This window comes from Podarcis melisellensis, assembly GCF_964234715.1.
Source record: "Podarcis melisellensis genome assembly, chromosome: 8".
Taxonomy (NCBI): Eukaryota; Metazoa; Chordata; class Lepidosauria; order Squamata; family Lacertidae; genus Podarcis; species Podarcis melisellensis.
In genome coordinates this window covers 15,511,650-15,538,142 of record NC_138540.1, presented here as the reverse complement: position 1 = coordinate 15,538,142, position 26,493 = coordinate 15,511,650, and the positions used below count along the sequence as shown (strand labels likewise).

The following is a 26,493-nucleotide window of genomic DNA, read 5'->3' as shown; positions in this document are numbered from 1 at the left end:
AAGGTAGCCATCAACTGTAAAGGAGATGAATTTGACCCTATCTATCTACATCAGGCTATATCTTTGTCACCAAACTCCGAGTATAAATTGCACACTGTATTAATTGACATTGTTTTTTTGATATATTAGTGGCCATGTGATGATTTTAGCTTATGAATTTTATTGTTTAATGTCTTGATTAATTAATTTGTTCTGCGAGTTTTTTCGTCTTGCGAATTTTTCGTCTTGCGAAGCACGGATTCCCATAGTCTTAACGGTTTTAAGAAAAAGGAAACAAACTTGCAAGATGTTTTCGTCTTGCAAAGCAAGCCCATAGGGAAATTCGTCTTGCGAAGCAACTCATAAAACGAAAAACTCTTTCGTCTTGCGAGTTTTTCATCTTACGAGGCATTCGTCTTGCGAGGTACCACTGTATAAATGTTTTAAGTCTTTTGTATCAATCCAGTATATTTTCTTTTAATTGTTGAATGATTCTGTGTGTGTTGTAGCAGCCTTTGGCTATGTGCAATAAAACTGACTGACTGACTGACTCGCAGCAGTTCTCTGGGGTAACAGGCAGCAGATGTTCCTAGCCTTTCCTGGAGAGGCTGCTGGGCGATGGAAATTGAGACCTTGTGCATTTTTTAAAAAAATCATTTTTATTAATTTTCCAATAAAAATGGCCAATCAACATATCCAATCATAATCCAATTAAAACAAACAAATAAAATAAAAAGACCAAATTATAATCCAAATTGTAATTATTAATTTTTTGGTGCTGCCCATAGTCTGGACCTGTGAAGCATATCTCCAAATCTTCAGTCCTGCCTCTGCTTGTTGTTTTCCTATTTTCCACAGCCCAGTTTAAATGCTTTAAAGTTCTCTGTCCCTGGATCTACGATTCTTAATCATGTCAGAAATCATATTTCCTTTCGTCTGTTGAATACAGCTTTATTTGTGTATATATATTTTTCAACTGTCTATTTGCCAGCGCAGCTTTCCCTGACTCCATTCCAATCTTCCAATCTGGGCTGTTGTCCAAGCCTGTTGTCTGAAGTTTAATGACACATCAACTCCCAAGTTGTTAATCATTCCAATCCGGGCTGTTGTCCAAGCTTTTCGTTTGAAATTTAATAACATAGTAGCTTTGTGGGTGGCACTGTGGGTTAAATCACAGAGCCTAAGACTTGCCGATCAGAAGGTCGGCGGTTCGAATCCCCGTGACGGGGTGAGCTCCCGTTGCTCAGTCCCTGCTCCTGCCAACCTAGCACGTCAAAGTGCAAGTAGATAAATAGGTACCACTCTGGCGGGAAGGTAAACGGCGTTTCCGTGGGCTGCTCTGGTTTGCCAGAAGCGGCTTGGTCATGCTGGCCACATGACCCGGAAGCTGTACGCCCGCTCCCTCGGCCAATAAAGCGAGATGAGCGCTGCAACCCCAGAGTCGGTAACGACTGGACCTAATGGTCAGGGGTCCCTTTACCTTAGCTTCCATATTGTTACTGTAAAGAGACCTTGTGCATTCAAGGCAAATATTCTGCCAGGGAGCGACCTGCTTTTCACGGCTCCGTGTCCTCCCGTCTCCACTGTTGACAGGATTACAGGAACCCTCTTGTGGAGATGGAGCCCAAAGTTCTCAGCCTTCGGAAATGCCAGGTGGTTTTCTTCCGGGTCAAAGAGATCCTCCAGTGCCACTCTATGTTCCAGATCGCCTTGTCTTCACGTGTGGCTGAGTGGGACACCACGGAGAAAATCGGCGACCTCTTCGTGGCCTCGGTGAGTGTTCGCAGGATTCAGCTGGGCAGGGGCATCACATTCCTGGAGGAGGAGGAGTGTCAAGTATTCTCACCTTTCTTTTTAATTTTTTTTAAATATAATTTTTTATTAGTTTTTTTAACATATCATTTTCAACAGTAATTAAACATACTTTTACATCTTATTCAAATTTTTGACTTCCATCAATCCTGTCTGGAAATTTTCCAATCTAATCTCTCAGTATGCATTTCTTATCTTCCCTATTACATTTCAAACTCATAACCAATATCTCTATCTTTTTCTACTTTGTAACACTTCGCATATTTCTCCTTACAAAACTTCTTGTAGTCCTACTAGCATAATTTGCTGATTACAGTTGCTCTTCAAATAATTCATATACTTCTTCCAATCTTCTGTAAATCTCTGGTCCCGCAGGTTTCGAATCCTTCCTGTCATTTTGTCCAATTCTGCATAGTCCATTAATTTCGTCTGCCATACTTCTTTCGTCGGAATTTCTTCTTGTTTCCATTTCTGGGCTAACAATACTCTTGCCACAGTTGTTGCATATAAAAACAATTTAACATCTTGCCTATTAATGTCCTGACCTATAATACCAAGTAAAAATGCTTCTGTTTTTTTTAAGAATGCATATTTCAACATCTTTTTCATCTCATTATATATCATTTACCAGAAGTTCTTTACTTTTTTTACATTCCCACCACATATGATAAAATGTCCCTTCTTTTTCTTTACATTTCCAACATTTATTACGGTATTTGTCTTATACGTTTTAGCTAATTTCACTGGTGTAATATACCATCTATACATCATTTTCATCATATTCTCTTTCAAAGCATTACAGGCTGTAAATTTTATCCTTTCATTCCACAACCTTTCCCAAGTATCCTCAACCTTCAAGCCTCCACCTTGTAGGTCCATAGCTCCTGTGTGGAATGCCCCCGGAAGCTTTGAGCTGCTTCAAAGGACAATCGATAAAGGATGTGGATGGAACCTGAAATGGAGAAAAGAAGCCCTTCTAGGTTAACATCTTTGGTCAGGGCAAATGGAAATGGAGAAAACAGCCCTTCTAGTTCAGCGTCGATGGTCTGGGCAAATGGAATGGGCACAAACTTAGTTTAATGCTTACATTCCAGGAGGCAATGATGGCCCCCAACTTTGATGTTCTTGTTTAGTCGTTTAGTCGTATCCGACTCTTCGTGACCCCATGGACCAGAGCATGCCAGGCACTCCTGTCTTCCACTGCCTCCTGCAGTTTGGTCAAACTCATGTTGGTACTTTCGAGAACACTGTCCAACCATCTCGTCCTCTATTGTCCCCTTCTCCTTGTGCCCTCCATCTTTCCCAACATCAGGGTCTTTTCCAGGGAGTCTTCTCTTCTCATGAGGTGGCCAAAGTACTGGAGCCTCAGCTTCAGGATCTGTCCTTCCAGTGAGCACTCAGGGCTGATTTCCTTCAGAATGAGAGGTTTGATCTTCTTGCAGTCCATGGGACTCTCAAGAGTCTCCTCCAGCACCAGAATTCAAAAGCATCAATTCTTCGGCAATCAGCCTTCTTTATGGTCCAGCTCTCACCTCCTAACCCTTCATGGATTACTGCCTTGCCATGGTGAAGGGGCCTGAATAACTCAGAGAAGCTATGAGCTATGTCGTGCAGGGCCACCCAAGATGGACAGGTCATAGTGGAGAGTTTTGACCAAACGTGATCCACCTGGAGCAGGAGCTGGCAAGCCACTCCAGTAACCCTGCCAATAAAACTCCATGGACGAAGGCCCCCAACTTAGAGGGTTTAAAAAAAAAAAAATCAGACATATTCATGGAGGACAGGGCAGTCAATAGCTACTAGCCACAATGGTTTTGCTCTGAATGAAATAGGTGTGCAAACTCTCTCTTTATCTTCCCGCTTCCACCCCAGTTTTCCAAGTCTATGGTGCTGGATGTCTACAGCGAATACGTCAACAATTTCACCACTGCCATGTCCTTGATCAAGAAGGCCTGCCTCACCAAGCCTGCCTTTCTAGAGTTCCTCAAGGTCAGTAGTTTGCTACAAGAGCTGGGAATTGTAGCTCTGGGAGGGGTGAACTACAGTTCCCAGGATTCTTTGGCAGAAATGATGTGCTCTAAATGTAGGGTGTGGGTGTGGCATGAGCAAGGACCAGATTCATGTTCTGACTCTGCTCTGGGCTAAGAGAGCCGTGGGCCAAGCTGCTCTTTCCCGGCCTCGGTTTTCCCAGTCTGTAAAATGGGTATGCTGTCGCAAGGGTTGGTTACGGCAGTGAACAGGATAGGCTCTGCCATGCCTCCTGCATGCCAGCGTTGGGACCAGAGAGTGAAAATTTGCAGTCTGGGCTGAGATCCCGACCAGCATTATCTCCAAGGTGGGAGATGGAGACCCACCAAATTGGAAGGCAGAGGTCCTCACATTAACAGCGGGACTTTCTTTTCTTGGCAGAAGAGGCAGATGGGCAGCGTCGACCGGGTGACTCTTTACGGCCTGATGGTGAAGCCCATCCAAAGATTCCCCCAGTTCATTCTTCTCCTCCAGGTACCTTTTAAAAAGTGCTTATCTGATTATTCTCAAAGGTGAGGGAGAGCCTTTCCTTCTATCCCAGGGGCCAGACAGAAAGGTCTGAAGGGCCAGATTCTGCCCCCGGGGCCTGAAGCACAACCTCATTTGCAATGCTGTGTACATTTCCAGTTCTCTTACCTCAGAAAGGATATTGTGGTGTTGGAAAAGGTTTGGACAAGGGTAACTCTATGGAGGAAGGTTACAGCATTTGGGACTTTTTAGCTTAGAGAGAAAGTGAGTCAAAGGTGACTTGATGGAAGTTTATAAAATTTGGACCTAGCTTAGAGAAAGTGGATACAGAAAAGAATTTCTCACTTTCTCATAATACAGTGGTACCTCGGGTTACATACGCTTCAAGTTACATACACTTCAGGTTACAGACTCCGCTAACCCAGAAATAGTACCTTGGGTTAAGAACTTTGCTTCAGGATGAGAACAGAAATCGCACGGCAACAGCGGGAGGCCCCATTAGCTAAAGTGGTGCTTCAGGTTAAGAACAGTTTCAGGTTAAGAACAGACCTCTGGAACAAATTAAGTACTTAACCCGAGGTACTACTGTGCTAGAGCCTGTTGGTATCCAATGAAGCTGAATGCTGGAAGATTCAGGACAGATAAAAGAAAAAAACTTCTCCATGCAGCACATAGTTAAACACTGGAACTCCCTTCCACAGCAACCGTGCTTCTGAATTACACTTGCTGGAAATTGCAGGAAAGGAGAGTTTTCTCTCTTTTCTTTCCTGTATTGGGAATTTTGTAATGTTTGACGTTTGGTTAGTGGTACCTCCTTTGAATGTAGTAATCTATTCCGGAATACTGCTTGACTTCCGAAATGTTCGAAAACTGAGGCGCAAAGGGTGGCCTACAAATGCAGTGGAGAAAATTGAAAAACACAGAAGCCATTTGACTTCTGAGGTGCGTTTGAAAATGGAAACATTTACCGTATTTTTTGCTCAATAAGACTCACTTTTTCCCTCCTAAAAAGTAAGGGGAAATGTGTGTGCATCTTGTGGAGCGAATGCAGGCTGCGCAGCTATCCCAGAAGCCAGAACAGCAAGAGGGATCACTGCTTTCACTGCGCAGCAATCCCTCTTGTTGTTCTGGCTTCTGAGATTCAGAATATTTTTTTTCTTGTTTTCCTCCTCCAAAAACTAGGTTTGTCTTATGGTCTGGTGCGTCTTATAGAGCGAAAAATACAGTACATCTGGGTTTTCGGCATTTGAAAAGGGAGATGTTCAGCTTCTAAGGTGCCCTTGTCTTTTTATATGTGCTGGAAGCTGCCCAGAGTGCGGCGTTGTTGTTGTTGTTGTTGTTGTTGTTGTTGTTATTCCCGGCTCCTACCTACAGGTTTCCCACGGGGGGGGGGGTGCATCTGGTTATCCACTGTGAAAATAGGAGGATGGGCCTGATGAGTCCTTGGCCTGATCCTATAGCCAGGCTCTCCTTACGTTCTTAGGTTCCTCATATCGTTGGAGGGGAAGGCCAAGCTGGGAGAAGGATGGGTGGAAAGTTTGCTTTGCGCGTGGGGTGGAAATGCGTGCCTCAGCTCCCGGCTTCCTCCTCCATTGGCCCAGGTGTTATTAATAATAATAATAATAATAATAATAATAATAATAATAATAATTTTATTGAGTACAAATTAGAAAAAAATACAAACATACAAAAAAAGGAAAATATATGTAACCAAGAGAAAATTAGAAAACATTTTACCTCTTCTCATGTTTACAATTATTTAAAGGTAAAGGTAAAGGTACCCCTGCCCATACGGGCCAGTCTTGACAGACTCTGGTGTTGTGCGCCCATCTCACTCAAGAGGCCAGGGGCCAGCGCTGTCCGGAGACACTTCCGGGTCACGTGGCCAGCGTGACATCACTGCTCTTGCGAGCCAGAGCTGCACACGGAAACGCCGTTTACCTTCCCGCTAGTAAGCGGTCCCTATTTATCTACTTGCACCCGGGGGTGCTTTCGAACTGCTAGGTTGGCAGGCGCTGGGACCGAACAACGGGAGCGCACCCCGCCGTGGGGATTCGAACTGCCGACCTTTCGATCGGCAAGCCCTAGGTGCTGAGGCTTTAACCCACAGCGCCACCCGCGTCCCATATTATTTACAATTATTTACACCTCTACAAAACGATATTCACAATAAAGAAGTGAAAGGTAAAATATAAAAGAAAAGAACAAGAAAAGGAAGAAATAAGATCAAGAATGAGGATTTTAAAAGTAGATACGTATTCACTATACACAGCCGTTTCCAATCTATATTTATGTTCAATTATGTATTTTCATCATATCCTTATCTATCTTAATCAAAACATTTTTAAAAGACTTCCACCGTTTGCCTCACACGTTTTTGGTAGTCCATTTGTCAAAACCTCTGTTCTTCATATTTTTCCTTTGGGTCTCCTTAATGGCCCAGGTGTTTGGGATGGAGGTCCTTCTTCCCACCTGACGGCTCTCCCTTCTTCTTCTTCCAGGACATGCTGAAAAACACGCCCAAGGGCCACGCTGACCGGCTCTCCCTCCAGCTGGCTCTGACGGAGCTGGAGACCTTGGCGGAGAAACTCAATGAACAGAAACGACTGGCGGACCAGGTGGCTGAGATACAGCAACTCACCAAGAGTGTCAGCGACCGCAGCAGCATCAACAAGGTAGGCTCATGTTCTGGTCCTTTGAGGGATGCAAAGACCAAAGAGGCTGTCTCCTCATGACCAGTTACCCACTCTCTAACAATCTGCCAAGACACTTAGCTGACATAGGCTGCGCTCCCATGGCTTTTGATCCCCATTTTTGCAGTTATACCTTATCACATTTTCAGAAAATCCACCTATACAGTCATACCTTGGTTTTCAAACAGCTTAGTTCCTGAACATTTTGGCTCCCGAATGCCGCAAACTCAGAAGTGATTGTTTCAGTTTGTGAACTGTTTTTGGAAGCCGAACCTCTGACGGGGCTTCCGATTGGCTGCAGGAGCTTCCTCAGCAGCCAATCAGAAGCCACACTTTGGTTTCTGAACGTTTTGGAAATTGAACGGACTTCCGGAACAAAACACGGGCCGCATTTGTTGCATATGTTAATAACCTTTTTTAACACCTAGGAATTTCAGTCTGGATTATCCCCAACATAAAGGACTCTGGTTTGGTCTTTTTTGCGGGGCGAGTACTTTTATACATTTTTTTCAATTCATTATGATCATTTCCCAAGACAGTGGGTACCTCGGGTTACATACGCTTCAGGTTACAGACTCCACTAACCCAGAAATAGTACCTCAGGTTAAGAACTTTGCTTCAGGATGAGAACAGAAATCGTGCTCCGGCGGCGCGGCGGCAGCAGGAGGCCCCATTAGCTAAAGTGGTGCTTCAGGTTAAGAACAGTTTCAGGTTAAGAACGGACCTCCGGAACAAATTAAGTTCTTAACCCGAGGTACCACTGTACTCTTTAACCCTTTTAAAAGTTCAGATTTTTAGGGCCTGTGTTTGTGTGCTTGGTCTGCAGAAAAAGCTCCTTTTGCAAATAATTCGGGTCTTGGGACCTTTGGTATGCAATTAGATTCTCTTCCTCTGCCCTTTAGGTGGGATAATCTTGATTTGGTGGCTGAAAGGTCCTAAGGTCTCCCAATTGATGGTTTCCTCTCTGTCTTTCCCGAAAATGTCCTCCCCCCCCCAGCTGTTAAGCTCAGGCCAGCGGCAGCTGCTGCTCTGCGAGACCTTGACGGAGACAGTCTACAGCGATCGTGGCCAGCTCATCAAGTCCAAGGAGCGGAAAGTCTTCCTGCTGAACGACATGCTGGTCTGCACCAACATAAACTTCAAGTGCGTGTCCAGACAATTTTGTGGGGGTGCTTGCGAGAGGCGGAAGGGTCTTAAAGAGAGGGAATTAAAATTAAGGAATGCTAAAAGGATGTTGGAATGAAGCAATGTGGTTTTTGCAGTAATGCTATATAGGGTTAAGGAAGAATGGATTGTTAACAGGTCAGAGTGTAAAGTTATAATATATTAAGATAAATTAGTAAGATAAATTCAAGAATGGAAAGGATTTGCTGAAATAATCAATTGAACTAGAATACAAAAAAGGGAGGTGTGAGGAGGTCAAGGAAACAAGTAAATGAAAGTCATGCTATGGAAAGATGGATTTCTTTTTAACTGTTTTTACTTTTTCTGTATTTTGTATTTTCTGTTTTTCTTTTTTCTATTTTTGTAATCTTTTGAAGCTTTAATAAATATTATTTTAAAAAAAATTAAAGAGAGGGATTGGGGCATAGGTGTCAACTTTCACCCCTTTTTAAAGGGAAATTCCCTTACTCCGAATAGGATTCCTTGCAAGAAAAGGGAAAAGTTGACAGCTATGGATCGGGGCCCGCTGCAAGTGGGAGGGTTTCTGCAACACAACCCCAGTTTCTGCAGAGTCCGTGTGGGGGGGAATCCCAATCAGTTGAATCACGCAGTTGACTCCCCATATGGGAAAACCATCAGATAGGAGTGGTATTTATTATCGTTGGACATCACAGCATGTTTTTAAAAGCATTAAATAAGATAAAAAAAAACAGGATGAAGTACTGTATTTTTTGCTCTATAAGACTCACTTTTTCCCTCCTAAAAAGTAAGGGGAAATGTGTGTGTGTCTTATGGAGCGACCGCAGGCTGCACAGCTATCCCAGAAGCCAGAACAGCAAGAGGGATTGCTGCTTTCACTGTGTAGCGATCCCTCTTGCTGTTCTGGCTTCTGAGATTCAGAATATTTTTTTTCTTATTTTCTTCCTCCAAAAACTAGGTGCGTCTTGTGGTCTGGTGCGTCTTATAGAGCGAAAAATACAGTAGTATTTCGCCTTTGAGAATACAGGTGAAACTTGGAAAATTAGAATATCGTGGGAAAGTTCATTTATTTCAGTAATTCAACTTAAAACTTGACAGGCTAAGCGAGCTATGTCAAGCCTTTATTTGTTATAATTGTGATGATCATGGCGTACAGCTGATGAAAACCCCAAATTAACAATCTCAGAAAATTAGAAGATTCAATGAAATCAGCAAAACAAAGATTGCAAATAGAGCAATATTGGACTTCTGAGAAGTAGAAGCATGCATATGTACTCAGTACTTGGTTTGGGCCCCTTATGCATCAATTACGGCCTCAGTGCGGCGTGGCATGGATTAGTTTCACCTTTTAAGTTGAATTACTGAAATACATGAACTTTCCCACGATGTTCTAATTTTCCGAGTTTCACCTGTATTTTATCGTCTTCTTTCGCAAAGCCCCAAATCCAGTACTTATATTCTGTTTTGTTTGTAAGCTTTTGAAAACAAATCAAGTAGCCTGGCCTACTTGAGGAGCTAAACTTAAAAAAAGAAATCGGAAGCTTCTCCTATGTGCCTTCGCACGTCAACTCTTTCTTGCTTTGGAAAGGATAGAGCCCCCTTCGCCACCTAGTAATGCGTGTTTTGGGTTTTTCTTTCTTTTTTCCCACCTGCCAGGAACTAGTGTTAGACGCTGCTAGGGTGACACCTCGCTTCGATGCTTCGAGGTGTGAGATATTTTTTGTTTGTGATGCTAGGATGCCTTTGTGTGAGGCGGAGGTGAGGAAAATGAAAAAAAAATCTGCCTTTGCAGAAGTTCGCTCACCCGTATGCTTGATGTTCCGAAGCCTTAACCGGGAATATCGAGAGAAGAAAAGTGGTTAATGGATTCGCCTGCCACTTATTTTACTGATTGCATTTTATATCTCACATTTTCCTCCAAGGAAGGTGGCTTAAGTGTTTAAAAAGGCCTCTGCGTTTTGCTTCCTGGGGGGCTGCCCTGAGTGATTTCCTTTTGATACCTGTCTATGTATCTCATCTGATGTAAGAGAGTCAAACAATGATATGGAATTTCATAGGCATCTAAAGGCAGCCCTGTTTCAGGGAGTTTTTATTGTTTGATGTTTTGTTTTGTCCTTTTTAAATTCTGTTGGAAGATGTCTAGAGTGGCTGTGACAACCTAGTCAGATGGGTGGGGTACAAAGAATAGAGGGCTTTTTATTAAGCTGTCCCCCTCCCTCATTCAACCCCCACTACAACCCTAGAAGGAATCAGACCAGAGGCCCCAATGGGAAGTCCACAAGCAGGGGGCAATAGCCCATAGCTGTCAACTTACAGCAGTGGCGTAGCGTGGGGGGTGCAGGGGGGGGGGCGGCCGCACCGGGCGCAACATCTGGGGGTTAGGGTTAGGGGGCGCAAATCCGCAGGTTAGGGGGCGCAAATCCACGGGTTAGGGGGTGCAAATCCACGGGTTAGGGGGCACAAATTACTTGCCTTGCCCCGGGTGCTGACAACCCACGCTACGCCACTGACTTACAGATTTGAAAATAAGGGACCAGCAGCCTCAAAAATAAGGGATCAGCAGCCAAACTAAGGGATTTTGCTTAGCTTATACATAAATCCGGCACTGATGGAGCCATGCTGCTTTTGCTGCGACTGACTGTGTTTTGCAGGGGGTTGGACTAAATGATCCTATGCCTCTGGCTTCCCCTGGCAGTGCAGTGGAAGTCTCGCAAGAGAGGGGGGAAAGGGAGAGACGGAGACGTGGCAGCTCGTGCACGCTCTCTCTCTCGCGCGCGGTGGAGGACCCCGAGCCGCTGCTTCCCTCCCGAGCCGGGCGAGCATGAAACCCGGGAAATTTAAGGGACATCATCAATAAGGGACAGCAGTGGGACACATCGCCGGGATAAGGGAGTTTCCCGCCAAATAAGGGACGGTTGACAGTTATGCAATAGCCCCCTCTTCGTCGGCACACGTCGCTTGGTTGTGCGGCTGTGAGTTGGTACGAGCTCAGATTTCATTTCATTTCCATTTCACTTTTAGTTTCTACACCGCCTTTCTAAATTACTGTACACAAGGCGGTTTGCAAGCTGAAGAAATGACAGAGATCGAATGCTTTCTAACAATCTGATCCAATACGAAAACGGTCGTAATAAGAGCAAGCAATATATCAAACAAAGTAACGTTCAAGAATCCATTAGAAAACAACAGTACACGACATCAGCAAATAATAAATGGAAATTCTCTCTTAACAATTGCAATAAATAATTTCTAATCAATAAAAACACAGGTGGCGCTGTGGGTTAAAGCCTCAGCGCCTAGTACTTGCCGATCGAAAGGTCAGCGGTTCGAATCCCTGCGGCAGGGTGCGCTCCCGCTGCTCGGTCCCAGCGCCTGCCAACCTAGCAGTTCGAAAGCACCTCCGGGTGCAAGTAGATAAATAGGGACCGCTTACCAGCGGGAAGGTAAACGGCGTTTCCGTGTGCGGCTCTGGCTCGCCAGAGCAGCGATGTCACGCTGGCCACGTGACCCGGAAGTGTCTCCGGACAGCGCTGGCCCCTGGCCTCTTAAGTGAGATGGGCGCACAACCCCAGAGTCTGTCAAGACTGGCCTGTACGGGCAGGGGTACCTTTACCTTTACCTTAATCAATAAAAAAAAAATCAGCAAGTCCCACGGAGCATAAAATAACACAATACAAATTGAGAAGCAGAGACACGCAACTTATTGTTTTTTATTTTTAAAAATATCCCTGAACTCCTCCGGGTTTCTCTGAGTTTTCCCTGGGGTTTCCGAGATTCCAACAATGACTGCTGCTTTGATCTTTCTCTTCCACAGGCCGATTAACTCCAGGTAAGGCAAGGTTTGGGTGGTTTGCCCCACATTTTATCGGGGGCGCAATTTTTGGCATGCTGGTGATGGATTGTAGTGGGCTTTTGGTTGCTTCTGCCTGCTTAGTGTTGGTATTGGTATCTTATCACAAATATCTGAAAAATCAGCTTTATCATCCCACGCCATATGGCATGGGATATGACATCCCACGCCAGCTTTGGTTTGGCTGGGTTTTTGTGTGTTAGCCTCACAAACTGCTGTTTGAATTTGAGAACCAAAGTACCACTGTACTCTCCCCTCCTGCGGCGTTGTGTTCAGAAGGAGGAGGAGGAGTTTGTATTTGATATCCCGCTTTAACACTACCCGAAGGAGTCTCAAAGCGGCTAATATTCTCCTTTCCCTTCCTCCCCCACAACAAACACTCTGTGAGGTGAGTGGGGCTGAGAGACTTCAGAGAAGTGTGACTAGCCCAAGGTTACCCAGCAGCTGCATGTGGAGGAGCGGAGACGCGAACCCGGTTCCCCAGATTACGAGTCTACCGCTCTTAACCACTACACATCACTGCCTCCGGTTGTGTTGGTAGAGCGTAGCTGTCATGCCCTCTCCTTCGCAAATTTCTCTTTTTAAGGCATCCAAGCTGGTGGCTGTTACTGCCTCTCATGGTAGGGCATCAGAAGAGCCTGGTTGTCTGGATTAGACCCTGCAGTCCAACCTCCTGTTCTCCCAGTGGCTAACCAGATGGGAAATTCGCAAGTGGGACCCAAACATAACAGCCTCCTTTCCCTTCCGTGGCTTCCGGCAACTGGTGTTCAGAAGCGTTGTGGTTCTCTTGTACATGTTGCGATGGATTTTTAAGCTTGGCTGAGCTTGGGATTGTGTGGCACCCCTCGCCTGCACGCTTGGACTGGAGAAAAACCCTTCTTCCTCGACAATTATTTTTCTTTAAAACCAGATTCCCCTCTCCCGCCCTCCTCTCCTTTCAGGGGGCAGCTGGAAATCAGCACCCTGGTTCCGCTCGGCCCCAAGTACATTGTGAAATGGAACGCCGCCTTGCCGCAGGTCCAGGTGGTGGAAGTCGGGCAGGAGAGCAGTGCCCACGAGAAGGACAACGTGGTCATCCCCAATATTGGCCTGAAGAAGCACATGTCAAGCAGCCAGTCCTCACACAGTGAGTAGGCGCTTTTGCTTCCGATCGAACCAGTTTGGAATGCGGTCCAAATCTGTCCATTCAGGGGTGCCCAAATTTTTTCCCAAGAGGGCCAGATTTGATGAATCCGTGAGGGTTGACCAAAGCTATTGAGCTTTTTTAGGGTTGAAGTTGTTGACCCCAGATTTGACCCTAAGAAAGGAAGCTGGAACGCAAAAAGGAGACTTTTGAGGGCGCCTGAAACTCTTTGCTGCTCTTTTTCCTCCGGTTAATGAGGAGATTACAGGGCAGGAGGTGCTCAGAGCGGCTGCTTACAATGTCACTCGTCTTTGGGTTGGGGCTATTTTTTCTCCTTCCTTCTGTGATGGGACCTGCTCCATTTCAGACACTGAAGAGATGTGACCCATCCCAGTTTTTAATGACTGATGTATTAATATATTTTTAACCTTCTTTTGGAAGCCACCCAGATGGGCGGGGTAGAAATAAATTATTATTATTATTATTTTAATATATGGGACCGCCTCTCCTGGTATGCCCCATGGAGGACCTTAAAGTCCACAAATAGCAACACTTTGGAGGTCCCGAGACGCAAGGTGGTTAGATTGGTCTCAACTAGGGCTAGGGCCAGGGCCTTTTCAGTACTGGCCCCGACTTGGTGGAACGCTCTATCACAAGAGACTAGGGTCCTGCGGGACTTGACATCTTTCCACAGGGCTGCAAGACAGAGCTGTTCCACCTGGTCTTTGGTTTGGACTCAGTCTGACCCTTATGTTTCCCTCCCCTTATGGTTTTGATCTATGGGCTACTTTTAAAATGAGGCTGCATTTTAAATTGCATTTTAACCTGTATTTTAAATTGTTTTTTCCCCCTGTTATGTTTTTATTGTAATTTTACTGGTGTTAGCCACCCTGAGCCTGGCTCTGGCCGAGGAGGGTGGGGTATATAACAACAACAACAACAACAACAACAACAACAATAATAAATAATAAAAAAACTGCCACAGGGGCTGGATACAACCAGCTGGGGAGCTGAATTAGGCCCCCAGAACAGACTTTGGACCTGCCTGCTTCAGGTCCACAGCAATTGGGGAAAAAATAAAAATAAAATAGTGACGTCCCAGCTGTCTCCTCAGAAATCGACGTCCTTCATAAGTATCCAGGGCTCACAAGGCAATTCTATACCTCCTTGCAACATATAATGTTGCTAGATTCTGCACATCCAAATTAACTTGATTTCCTCATTTATTCATCTACTTTAAACATATACTCTTATAAAACTGCAGACGATTACAACAATCCTGCCAATGTTCTTATCTGTTTAAATTTTATTTTAGTAAATATTGAAATATTGAAAGCATTTCCGTTCTTTTGAGGTTTTTCGCAAACCATGTAGCGTATAAATGAATGAATGTAAATTCTATAGATTTATATAAAACGGGCTTGTCGCGGCAGGATGTTTTCAGAGAGAGAAATGCAAGCGGCATTTGGGTTCTCCTTTTTTTATCAACTGGCTGCTAGTGTTTAGCTGTGGACATGGCTTCCTCTGGGCTGCCGACGTCATTCTGTCATTTGTGCTTGTCATCGTGGTTTCTCCCTGTCCCTTCTTACCACCAGATAAAGTGTACCTGGGTCCTCCTCGCCTGTTTCAGGAGCTACAAGATCTCCAGAAAGACCTGGCAGTGGTGGAACAGATCACTCTGCTCATCAGCACTCTTCATGGAACATACCAGGTGAGCCCTGTAAGGGTTTGTTTTAAAACCAGTGGCATAGCGTGGGGGGTGCGGGGGGGGGGGGACGGCCGCACCGGGCACAACATCTGGGGGGGGGGCGCGCTCACACTCACAGCTCTCTGCCCCTACCTGGTTCACTCACTCTCTCTCACTGCAGTGCTGGCTGTGCGAATCCGATCCGAGCCGCCGGGTCGCCGCCCACTGTGGAGGGGGTGGGTGCCAAGCGTGCGGTGTGGAGAGAGAGCGAGGGACTATCTGGGGGAGGGACAGTGCAGCGGCCGCCCAGCGCAGCGCTGAGTGTGGGAGAGAACCACACCAGACCAGACCAGGCAGCAGCAAGAAGAAGCTGGCAGCGGTGGCAGGTTAGGGGTTAGGGGGCGCAAATTACTTACCTTGCCCCAGGTTAGGGGGCGCAAATTACTTGCCTTGCCCCGGGTGCTGACAACCCACACTATGCCGCTGTTTAAAACAAAAGATTTCCACGGGAGTGTCAGGCTGAAGGCCAGGGATCAGCATAAGGATCTAGTCGGTGGTCTCATTCCTTATCTTTCCCACCCATCGCAGGCTGCATTTGACAGGTGTCACCTGATGTCACAAATCATAGAATTGTAGAGTTGGAAGGGACCAGGCGGTCGTCTAGACCAACCCCCTGCAATGCAGGAATATGCAGCTGTCCCATACGAGGAATTGAACCTGCAACCTTGGCGTGATCAGCACCATGCTCTAGCCAACTGAGGTTGTTGTTGTTTAGTCGTGTCCGACTCTTCGTGACCCCCTGGACCAGAGCACGCCAGGCCCTCCTGTCTTCCACAGCCTCCTGCAGTTTGGTCAGACTCATATTCGTATCTTCGAGAACACTGCCCAACCATCTTGTCCTCTGTCGTCCCCTTCTCCTTGTGCCCTCCATCTTTCCCAACATGAGGGTCTTTTCCAGGGAGTCTTCTCTTCTCATGAGGTGGCCAAAGTATTGGAGCCTCAGCTTCAGGGTCTGTCCTTCCAGTGAGCACTCAGGGCTGACTTCCTTCAGAATGGAGAGGTTTGATCTTCTTGCAGTCCATGGGACTCTCAAGAGTCTCCTCCAGCACCAGAATTCAAAAGCATCAATTCTTCATGGAGAAGGGGACAACAGAGGACGAGATGGTTGAGTCTGACCAAACTGCGGGAGGCAGTGAAAGACAGGAGTGCCTGGTGTGCTCTGGTCCATGGGGTCGCGAAGAGTCGGACACGACTAAACGACTAAACAACAACAACAACAACAGTGGAATGGACTTCTTCAGAAGGCAGGTTTTTAAGCAGAGGTTGGATGGCCACCAGTCAGGGATTAATTCGTCGCAATTCCTGCTTTGCATGGGGTTGGAATGGATGACCTTTGGGGGTCCCCTCCAATTCTAGGATTCCATGTGGTTGTGTGACTGCCCCTCCTCTTTTCTTTTATTTCCCCCTCCCTGGTTCCTAGAATCTGAACATGACCGTCGCTCAGGACTGGTGCTTAGCTCTGCAGAGGCTGATGCGGGTGAAAGAGGAAGAGATCCATTCTGCAAACAAGTGCCGCCTCCGTCTCCTACTCCCAGGGAAGCCAGACAAGTGGGTTATTCGACCTTCAGCTATTTATTTGCTTTTTTTATTAAAATGCTCCAGGCACTGGTTGTGGCTGATGGTGCACTCTAAGCCTTTGACTCCAACTCCATTAAAGGTAAAGGGACCCCTGACCATTAGGTCCAGTCGTGGCCGACTCTGGGGTTGCGGTGCTCATCTCGCTTTATTGGCTGAGGGAGCCGGCGTACAGCTTCCGGATCATGTGGCCAAGATGACTAAGCCGCTCCTGGCGCATGGAAACGCCGTTTACCGTCCCGCTGGAGTGGTACCTATTTATCTACTTGCACTTTGAGGTGCTTTCGAACTGCTAGGTTGGCAGGAGCAGGGACCAAGCAATGGGAGCTCACCCCGTCACGGGGATTCGAACCACCGACCTTCTGATCGGCAAGTCCTAGGCTCTGTGGTTTAACCCACAGCGCCACCCGCGTCCCTTCCAACTCCATTAGCCCACTTTAAAACACAAAGTGCTATGCCGACTTTTGAGTTACACAGGATTCTTCATCAAGCTGGATGCCCTCTAGATCAGTGTTTCCCAACCTTGGATCTCCAGCTGTTTTTGGACTACAACTCCCATGATCCCTAGCTAGCAAGATCAATGGTCAGGGATGATGGGAATTGTAGTCTGAAAACAGCTGGAGACCAAAGGATGGGAAACACTGCTTATTGGAGTCCAACAACACTTCCCTTTTCTACATCCAGGCTTAACAGGCAAAGGAGGAATTGGTTGTCTCCAGCAAATACACGCTCTCTATTTTATATATATATATCTTTATTAATTTAAAATAAATACATTTATGAAAACCAGACATACATACAAGGAAACAAACATACAAATAACAGAGAAATCAAACAAACTACCACACTATAAGAAGGTTAATATAGTTATCATCATATATACTCTTGGTATTGAACTAAATTATAACATTTATAGAAAAGAAATTTAAAACTGACTTCCAATTAATCTCACTGTATTTTGTCTATTGGCAGAATTAGGCTGATTCCTGTATTGTATAGATGTAAGTTTGTAGGGAGGTTAAAAAAATATATATATAAGAAATCTGTTACTGTGTGGTATAAAGTAATGGATAGACAAAATACACTCTCTCTAATCCTTTTTCCCTTTCCCTTTCTGGACTCTTTCCCACCTCAGGTCTGGGCGCCCTGTCAATGTCATGGTAGTCTTCATCACCCCCAACCCACTCAGCAAAATCTCCTGGGTCAACCGCTTGCATTTGGCCAAAATCGCTCTGCGTGAGTAACTTCCTTTTAAAAAAATATTCACCGGATCAACCGATATTTTGACAACGTGCTATGCAGGCTTCCAGGTTACACAGGACTCTACTTTAGGATGTTTTTAAGGAGGGAAGAAAGAAAACGAGTGAGAAAAGAAATGTTTTGAGCAAACCTTTGCTTAGCAAGGGAATGTGAGAGATTTGACACCTTCTTGTTGGTTGGTTGATTTTTTTCCATGGATCGTGGGCTGCCTTTTAGGGTCAGATAAAAGGTTTTTTTTTATTATAGCAAGGCCAGCATCCACAAACGCCCCTAGGAAGCTCACAAGGAGATTGTGAAAGCCCTGTTCATAGCTGTCAACCGTCCCTTATTTGGCGGGGAAGTCCCTTATCCCAGTGCCGTGTCCCGCTGCTGTCCCTTATTGATGATGTCCCGTAAATTTCCCGGGTTTCAAAGGAAGTAGGTCCTCTCCCTCCCTCCCTGAGTGCCGCTGCTGCCGCTGCCCCCTCGGCCCAAACACATCACCCCGCCAGTTTCCAGGATCCTTGAGTCCCTTCCCGTCAGGGAACGGCGGCGGCTCAGTGAGAATCCCCCCCTCCGCCTCCTCTCTTCTCTCAGCGACAGGAACAAACCAAGCCTGCCCTGAGTGTGCGGGGGGGTGGGGGGGTGTGCAATCTCAGCCCCCCGCTCCCCCTTCTCCTCCCTCCCATCTAACGCAGCCACGCAAGCTGTCCTCGGCTCGGCGGCGGAGCTGGAGAGACTGTCCCCTTCGTCTCTCCCTCCCTAGGAAGTGTGGTGGGGAGAGATGAGTGAGCGGGGAAGAAGCGAGAAGCGGAGGGCATGGCGAAAGGAAGGCTTGAGGGGAATGAGGGGAGCTGGCCAGCCCCCACTTCATGCTGGTCACATCATGGGAACCACTGCTTGAGGCTTGTTTGGGTGCTGGTTGTCTAAAATCCCTTATTTTGGCTGCTGGTCCCTTATTTTCAAATCTGTAAGTCAACAGCTATGGCCCTGTTGCTTCTGTCATTTAGTGACTCACCACCCAAAGGTAGATTGCCTCTGAATGTCTTAATAGCCATTTATGGATGTGGAGGTGGCCGCTGGTACCCACTGAAGACTGGTGGGGAGGAAGGCAGAGAGCCCAAAAAGTAGGTGGAGACAAGAGCCAGTGATTGGTTGAGCCGGAGGCAATGAGAAGCAGCGCTGACCCCTCCCCATGGGGCTGTTTGGTTTGTTGGTTGCATTTCTAACCCCCTTTCCTTCAAGGAGATCAGAGCAGAGTACATAACCCTCTCTCCCGTCATTTAGTCCCCCCCAACAACCCTGTGAGGTAGGTTAGGCTGCGAGGCCATCCAGCGAGTTTTATGATTTAATGGGGGTACAAACCCTGGACTTTCCCAGACCCTAGTCCAGAACTCTAACCACTACACCACACTGTTGTTATCAGGAGGCAGGCAGATGGAGGCTGGCTGAGAGCAAAGTGGGTCTGGTGGGGTGATGCCCCACTTGTCCGAAATGGACCAGCCACCTCTGAGCTCCAGAGAAACAGAAAGAAGTATTTGGGGGCAGCCTGATTCCCTGCGGAAGTGAGTTCTGTAAGTGTGTGGGGCCACCACTAAAAAGGCCTCATTTGATCTTCACTTCACCATGGTACAGTACAACCACTGTCTTACAGTGGGGATAGGCAATCTTGTTCCACGCTTTGTGAGAAGAAAAGATTTGATTTCTGCGTTAAAGTGGGTTGGGCTAGATGACCCTTGGGGCCTCTTGCAACTCTGCAGTTCTATGGTTATTTAGTCTGTCTACCCTTTTTTTTGCCTGTGTACCCCCCGAAAAAAGAAACAGCACCTGGCTGTTTTCATATATTCATAAATTTCAGGTGTGTGTCAATCTTTGGGGAGTTTGTTATGAGCTTCCCCTTCCCGCATCTAATTAGCTGCCTTTCGCATTGTGTTTTTGATTTTTCTGTAATTAAAGATCCCAGCCGCCACTCCCAGAGTTTCCCAGCGAAGGAGAAAATAAATTATACTGTTTTCATCCCCCGTGAACGTCAGGAGTATAATCTAAATTTTCAGGAAGGAAAGACAGACACTTGAGTGTCTGGGACGTTTTTCTCCTTCTAACCTGATAATATTTCCCATCTATTGGTCTTAAGCAGTTGGTCCCTTAAGCAGTTGCCGTATTAAGCAGTTGGTCCTTTCTCGCCCTGATTTGGACACAGTGATCCATGCGATGGTCACCTCCAGGCTTGATTACTGTAATTCGCTCTACTCAGGGCTGCCATTGAAGCTGTTCCAGAAACTCCAGCGGGTACAGAATGCTGCAGCGAGGCTCCTCACGGGGTCTCTGCCATGGGAGCATATTCACCCAGTGCTTTTCCAGCTGCACTGGCTCCCGGTGGAGTACAGGATCAGGTTTAAGGTGCTGGTTTTGACCTTTAAAGCCCTATGCGGCCTAGGACCCACGTACCTACGGGACTGCCTCTCCTGGTATGCCCTGTGGAGATCCACAAATGACAACACTTTGGAGGTCCCAAGTCGCAAGGTGGTTAGATTGGTCTCAACTAGAGCCAGGGCCTTTTCAGCTCTGGCCCCAGCCTGGTGGAATCCCATTATATGGGATTTGTATATAAATTTTCCCTCTGCTCTTTTTGCTGTTTTAGACCACAGTGCCACCAGGATTCCTGCGGCCACTGTGAGAACAGGAGACTGAGCTGGATGAGCCACTGGCTTGATCCGTAGATGGAGGCAGTGATGCTACCAGAGAGGAGAGTGGCATCTGGGTTCTCGCTGTGAAAACAGGATGCTGGGTTTGCGTTTTCACATTAATTGCGGGCAACCATTTTGGGGGAGCAGCAGGCGATTGGCGGAGAACTAGTCAGCAAGGCGCTCCTTCCTGCCACGGTGCTGGTGCTGGAAGGCAAGCTCATGCTGGCTTGTTGAAATTATTATGATTATGATTATGATTATGATTATTTATACCCTGCCCTGCCTGGCCAGGGCTGGGCTCAGGGCGGCTACCACCAGTAAAATCACAGTAGAAACATAATAGGAAAATAAAAAACCCCAATTTAAAATACAGGTTAAAATGCAATTTAAAATGCAGCCTCATTTTAAAAGTCAAAACCATAAGGGGAGGGAAAACATAAGGGTCAGACTGAGTCCAAACCAAAGGCCAGGAGGAACAGCTCTGTCTTGCAGGCCCTGCAGAAAGATGTCAAGCCCCACAGGGCCCTGGTCTCTTGTGACAGAGCGTTCCACCAAGTCGGGGCCAGTACTGAAAAGGCCCTGGCCCTAGTTGAAACCTATCTAACCACTTTTTGACTTGGGACCTCCAAAATGTTGTCATTTGTGGACCTTAAGGTCCTCCACGGGGCATACCAGGAGAGGCGGCCCCAATAATAATAATAATAATAATAATAATAATAATAATAATAATAATTCCTTCCTTCCTTCCTTCCTTCCTTCCTTCCTTCCTTCCTTCCTTCCTTCCTTCCTTCCTTCCTTCCTTCCTTCCTTCCTTCCTTCCTTCCTTCCTTCCTTCCCTGCCTATCTGGGCGGCTTCCAACAGAAGGTTAAAAACACATTAATACATCAATCATTAAAAACTTCCCTAAACAGGGATAGGTGACATCTCTTAAGTGCCTGAAACAGAGCAGGTCCCATCACTGAAGGAAGGAGGAAAAATAGCCCCAACCCAAAAAACGAGTGACATTGCAAGGTCGTCCTTCTGAGCAGCCGCTCTGAGCACCTCCTGCCCTTTAATCTCCTCATTAACTGGAGGAAAAAGAGCAGCGAAGAGTTTCGGGCGCCCTCAAAAGTCTCCTTTTTGCGTTCCAGCTTCCTCCGAGCTCCCTCAGGATGCTCTTATCACCGTTCCCTATTGAACTCGAGCAAAACTGCTGCAGCAAGAAAGTCTCTCTCCCCCTCGCCTTATTTTTAAATGGAAGAGAGAAAGGTTTGGCTGGGGGGGGGGGTGGCAAAGAGAGAGAAATTCATTTGAAAAGCTTATTTGAATTCCCGTCTTCCCGCAGGCACTGATGATTTGATTTCCTTGGTTTTATATATATATAAAAGCAGTTTGTTGGCCTATTTTAATCTGAAGCGCCTGGGGGAAAATGACTGCAGTCTCCACTTAAAAATAAGATGTGTGTGTGTGTTTCTTTTTTAAACGTGGAGGAGCGTTGATTTTATTTTCTTGCTGCTGCTTTTCTTTCCCCCCATAGCTGCTGAGGGTAATGCAGAGAGTGCTGCCTTTTGTTGTTGTTTAGTTGTTTAGTTGTGTCTGACTCTTTGTGACCCCATGGACCAGATCACGCCAGGCACTCCTGTCTTCCACTGCCTCCCACAGTTTGGACAAACTCATGTTTATAGCTTTGAGAACACTGTCCAACCATCTTGTCCTCTGTCGTCCCCTTCTCCTTGTTCCCTCCATCTTTCCCAACATCACTGTTGTTGTTGTTGTTTAGTCGTTTAGTCGTGTCCGACTCTTCGTGACCCCATGGACCAGAGCACACCAGCCACTTCTGTCTTTCACTGCCTCCCGCAGTTTGGTCAAACTCAGCCATCTCATCCTCTGCCGTCCCCTTCTCCTTGTGCCCTCAATCTTTCCCAACATCAGGGTCTTTTCCAGGGAGTCTTCTCTTCTCATGAGGTGGCCAAAGTATTGGAGCCTCAGCTTCACAATCTGTCTTTCCAGTGAGCACTCAGGGCTGATTTCCTTCAGAATGGAGAGGTTTGATCTTCTTGCAGTCCATGGGACTCTCAAGAGTCTCCTCCAGCACCATAATTCAAAAGCATCAATTCTTCGGTGATCAGCCTTCTTTATGGTCCAGCTTTAACTATACGGACCTTTGTCAGCAAGGTGATATCTCTGCTTTTTAAGATTCTGTCTAGGTTTGTCATTGCTTTTCTCCCAAGAAGCAGGCATCTTTTAATTTCGTGACTGCTGTCACCATCTGTAGTGATCATGGAGCCCAAGAAAGTAAAATCTCTCACTGTCTCCATTTCTTCCCCTTCTATTTGCCTTAGGATCCTAGAATTGTAGAGTTCAAAGGGACCTCAAGAGTCATCTATCCCAAGCTCTTGGAGTGCAGGAATCACAACTAAAGCATCCATGACATATGGCCTTCCAACCTCTGCTTTAATACCTCTTGAAGGGAGAGAGCAGTGGGGGAAGGACCTCTGCAGGTTTTCAGCGTGCAAACAAAGGCGTCCCCACAAGGAGACTTCTGACCTTTAATTTGGCATCTATCCTCCCTGCCTCCCCCCAAAAAAACCCAACATTGTGCTTTGGGGTACAGAATGGTCCTGGGAAACTCCCGCAAGTCTCCAGAGCATGGGTAGGGAAGGGAAGGCCCGGGGGGGGGGGCGGATCTGGCCCAATCGCCTTCTAAATCTGGCCTGCGAATGGTCCGGAAATCAGCGTATTTTTACATGAGTAGAATGTGTCCTTTTACAGTGGTACCTCGGGTTACATACGCTTCAGGTTACATACGCTTCAGGTTACAGACTCCGCTAACCGAGAAAAATTACCTCGGGTTAAGAACTTTGCTTCAGGATGAGAACAGAAATCGTACTCCGGCGGCACGGCGGCAGCAGGAGGCCCCATTAGCTAAAGTGGTGCTTCAGGTTAAGAACAGTTTCAGGTTAAGAATGGACCTCCGGAATGAATTAAGTACTTAACCTGAGGTACCACGGTATTTCAAATGCATCTCTGGGTTATTTGTGGGACTTGCCTGGTGTTTTTACATCAGAAAAATGTGTGCTTTTATTTAAAATGCATCGCTGGGTTATTTGTGGGGCATAGGAATTTGTTCATTTTTTCCCCCTTCAAAATATAGTCCGGCCCCCCACAAGGTCTGAGGGACAGTGGACCAGCCCCCTGCTGAAAAAAGTTTGCTGACCCCTGCTCCAGAGCCCTATAGGCAAGGCTCTCTCACACCCTTTAAAAAAATGTATTTATTTTTCAGCACCCCGTTCGAAACCGTGATCACATACGTAAAATCTGCCCACGTTTTGTGAGCCCACTGTCCCTGCCAGCTAGGGCCGGGTGATACCTGGTTTTCAACATTGCAATATACCACCAGCTAAACATCGCAATGTACCAAAATACCACGGTGTCTGAAAAAAGGATGGAACTATGTAGAGGCGAATACTAGGGCTGGGTGATATTTGGTTTTCAACATAGAGATATATCCTTGTGAAATAAGGATGGAGCTGTTTTTCAGCTTCATGATATATCACCAGCCAATCATCGTGACATACCAATATATTGTGATATATCACTATATCGTGGTATATGTCTGAAATAAGGATGGAACCATGTAGAGGTGAACACTGGGCTGGGTGATATCTGGTTTTCAACATCGTGATATATCGCCAGCTAGACATCACGATATACCTGGTTTATTTTTTTTAAGGAAAAACTGAGGTTCAATCCCAGGTAGGGATGGGAGATGCTTGCTGGCTGAAATCCTGGAGAGCTGCTGCCAGCCAGTGTAAGACAGCACTGGGCTAGATGGAGCGCTTCCTGTCTTCCTACATCTCTGCACCATCCCCTCTGTTTGTTCCCAAACCGTAGGATTGATGAGTTGGGAGCGACACCAAGACTCATCCATTTCAACCCCCTCTATTGTCTCCTACACTGATGGCTTCACCGGTGGCTGTTTCATAGAATAGAATCATAGAATCATAGAGTTGGAAGAGACCACAAGGGCCATCGAGTCCAACCCCCTGCCAAGCAGGAAACACCTGAGCCCAGAAGGATGTGTGACTCAGATTCCCTCTCTTCTCTTGCAGGTGAGGAAAACCAGCCTGGCTGGCTGTGCCCGGAAGAGGACAAGAAGTGCAAAGCCCCCTTCTGGTGCCCCATTTTGGTCTCCCGCATGCCCGCCTTCTCTTCCAGAGCTCTGGACCTTCAGGTAAGACAGACCCACGCCCTGCCCCGATGGGGCCTAAAGGACAAGATGGGCCAGAAGAAGTATGGGTTAAATGGCTGCCCTCTACTGGTTTAGTCTCCTGGTTTATCCAAGCACAGTGCTGTCTGCACTGGTTTCCAGCGGCTGCCCAGGATTTCAGACAAGGAAGGTTCCCACTCCTAGCTAGAGATGCTGCTAGGGGATTTTTGCATGCAGAGCAAGAACTCAGCCACTAAGCTTCAAGGGCTGGGAGATATTTCAATATATCCTCCCAAACCATTCTGAAGTGCATATTGTAATATTGGTTTCATAATTTTGGACCCGGCAATATGTTGCGAATCATGCAAAAATCACAATATGGGGGAAACCATGAAGCCAGCCAATGCCTCTGCTGTATATAGCTCCATCCTTATTTCAGACATTGTGATATATCAGTGTATCGTGAAGTCTTAGCTGGTTGAAAACCAGTTATCGCCCGGCCCCAAATATAAAGTTGAGTTTCTAGTCCTCAGGGTTCTAGATCAAAGGCTGAGTGAAACAAAAATAGCTTCATCATGTATAATGAGATAAGAATTTACTGTTTATTACCAAACTTAAAACCATGGAGAGACCTGGTCTGATAAAGCTATTTTTGGCCATCTCATCCCTTGCTTTTTCCTGTAAGACCAATTGCAGTCGTTAACAGTCATCAACTGGTTTACCACACCTATCAGCCAATTACCCATTCCCACCCTCTCACTATATATATATATATATATATATATATATATATATATATATATATATATTGTTGTTGTTGTTGTTTAGTCATTTAGTCGTGTCCGACTCTTCGTGACCCCATGGACCAGAGCACGCCAGGCACTCCTGTCTTCCACTGCCTCCCGCAGTTTGGTCAAACTCATGTTCGTAGCTTCGAGAACACTGTCCAACCATCTCATCCTCTGTCGTCCCCTTCTTCTTGTGCCCTCCATTTTCCCCAACATCAGGGTCTTTTCCAGGGAGTCTTCTCTTCTCATGAGGTGGACAAAGTATTGGAGCCTCAGCTTCAGGATCTGTTCTTCCAGTGAGCACTCAGGGCTGATTTCCTTCAGAATGGATCGGTTTGTTCTTCTTGCAGTCCATGGGACTCTCAAGAGTCTCCTCCAGCACCATAATTCAAAAGCATCCATTCTTCGGCAATCAGCCTCCATACATCACTACTGGGAAAACCATAGCTTTTACTATATGGACCTTTGTTGGCAAGGTGATGTCTCTACTATATATATATATATATATATATATATGGGTGTGACTTCTGTTTCAGTGTATCTGAAGAAGTGTGCATGCACACGAAAGCTCATACCAATAACAAACTTAGCTGGTCTCTATGGTACTACTGGGAGGAATTTTTTTTTAAGATTTGCCTTGAGAGAGTCTCTTTTGTTGACCACCAGCATTACGCTTTCCATTCTTAAGTTGGGAATAGAGCAGTTGCTTTGGAAGACAATAATCAGGCATCCAAACAACATGACCAGTCCAACCAGGTTGATGTTGAAGAATCATTGCTTCCACACTGGTGATCTTTGCTTCTTCCAGTACACTGGTTTTAGTTCGCCTGTCTTCCCAAGTGATGTGTAAAATTTTCCGGAGACGCCGTTGATGGAATCTTTTGAGGCATGCCTGGCATGCAGAAGGACCCAGGCTCCATCCCCACTGGCGGCGTCTCCAGGCAGGACTGGGAAACAGCTCCCTGCCTAAAACCCTGGAGAGCCATCGCTGCCGGCCAGTGCAGGCAATATGGAGCTAGATGGAGCAAGGGTCTGACTCCGTAGAAGGCAGCTTCCTGTTTCCTATGCCGTCAAGCAATCCTTTCCCTTCGGCGCCTTTCAGAGTGAACCCTTCCGGAGTATGTATGTGTGTCTCTCTCTGCCCTACCTGGCGATAGAATCAAAATTGTAG

At 46.4% G+C, this 26,493-nt stretch overlaps 1 protein-coding gene across 9 annotated transcripts in view; it reads left to right on the top strand.

The window, feature by feature from the left end:
* The window catches only part of ARHGEF10L (Rho guanine nucleotide exchange factor 10 like), a 131,127-nt gene that overhangs the window by 52,966 nt on the left and 51,668 nt on the right, over nucleotides 1–26,493 (top strand). For 5 of the 9 annotated variants that reach the window (XM_081923454.1, XM_081923452.1, XM_081923456.1 and 2 more), the window contains 11 exons: nucleotides 1,573–1,752; nucleotides 3,664–3,780; nucleotides 4,201–4,293; nucleotides 6,789–6,962; nucleotides 7,978–8,123; nucleotides 11,938–11,952; nucleotides 12,915–13,099; nucleotides 14,692–14,807; nucleotides 16,264–16,391; nucleotides 17,554–17,654; nucleotides 24,437–24,558. In XM_081923454.1, coding sequence (XP_081779580.1) covers nucleotides 1,573–1,752; nucleotides 3,664–3,780; nucleotides 4,201–4,293; nucleotides 6,789–6,962; nucleotides 7,978–8,123; nucleotides 11,938–11,952; nucleotides 12,915–13,099; nucleotides 14,692–14,807; nucleotides 16,264–16,391; nucleotides 17,554–17,654; nucleotides 24,437–24,558 — 1,377 coding nt within the window. The remainder of the gene's footprint in view (nucleotides 1–1,572; nucleotides 1,753–3,663; nucleotides 3,781–4,200; nucleotides 4,294–6,788; nucleotides 6,963–7,977; nucleotides 8,124–11,937; nucleotides 11,953–12,914; nucleotides 13,100–14,691; nucleotides 14,808–16,263; nucleotides 16,392–17,553; nucleotides 17,655–24,436; nucleotides 24,559–26,493) is intronic. The other 4 variants (XM_081923453.1, XM_081923458.1, XM_081923457.1 and 1 more) reach the window with 1 other exon arrangement.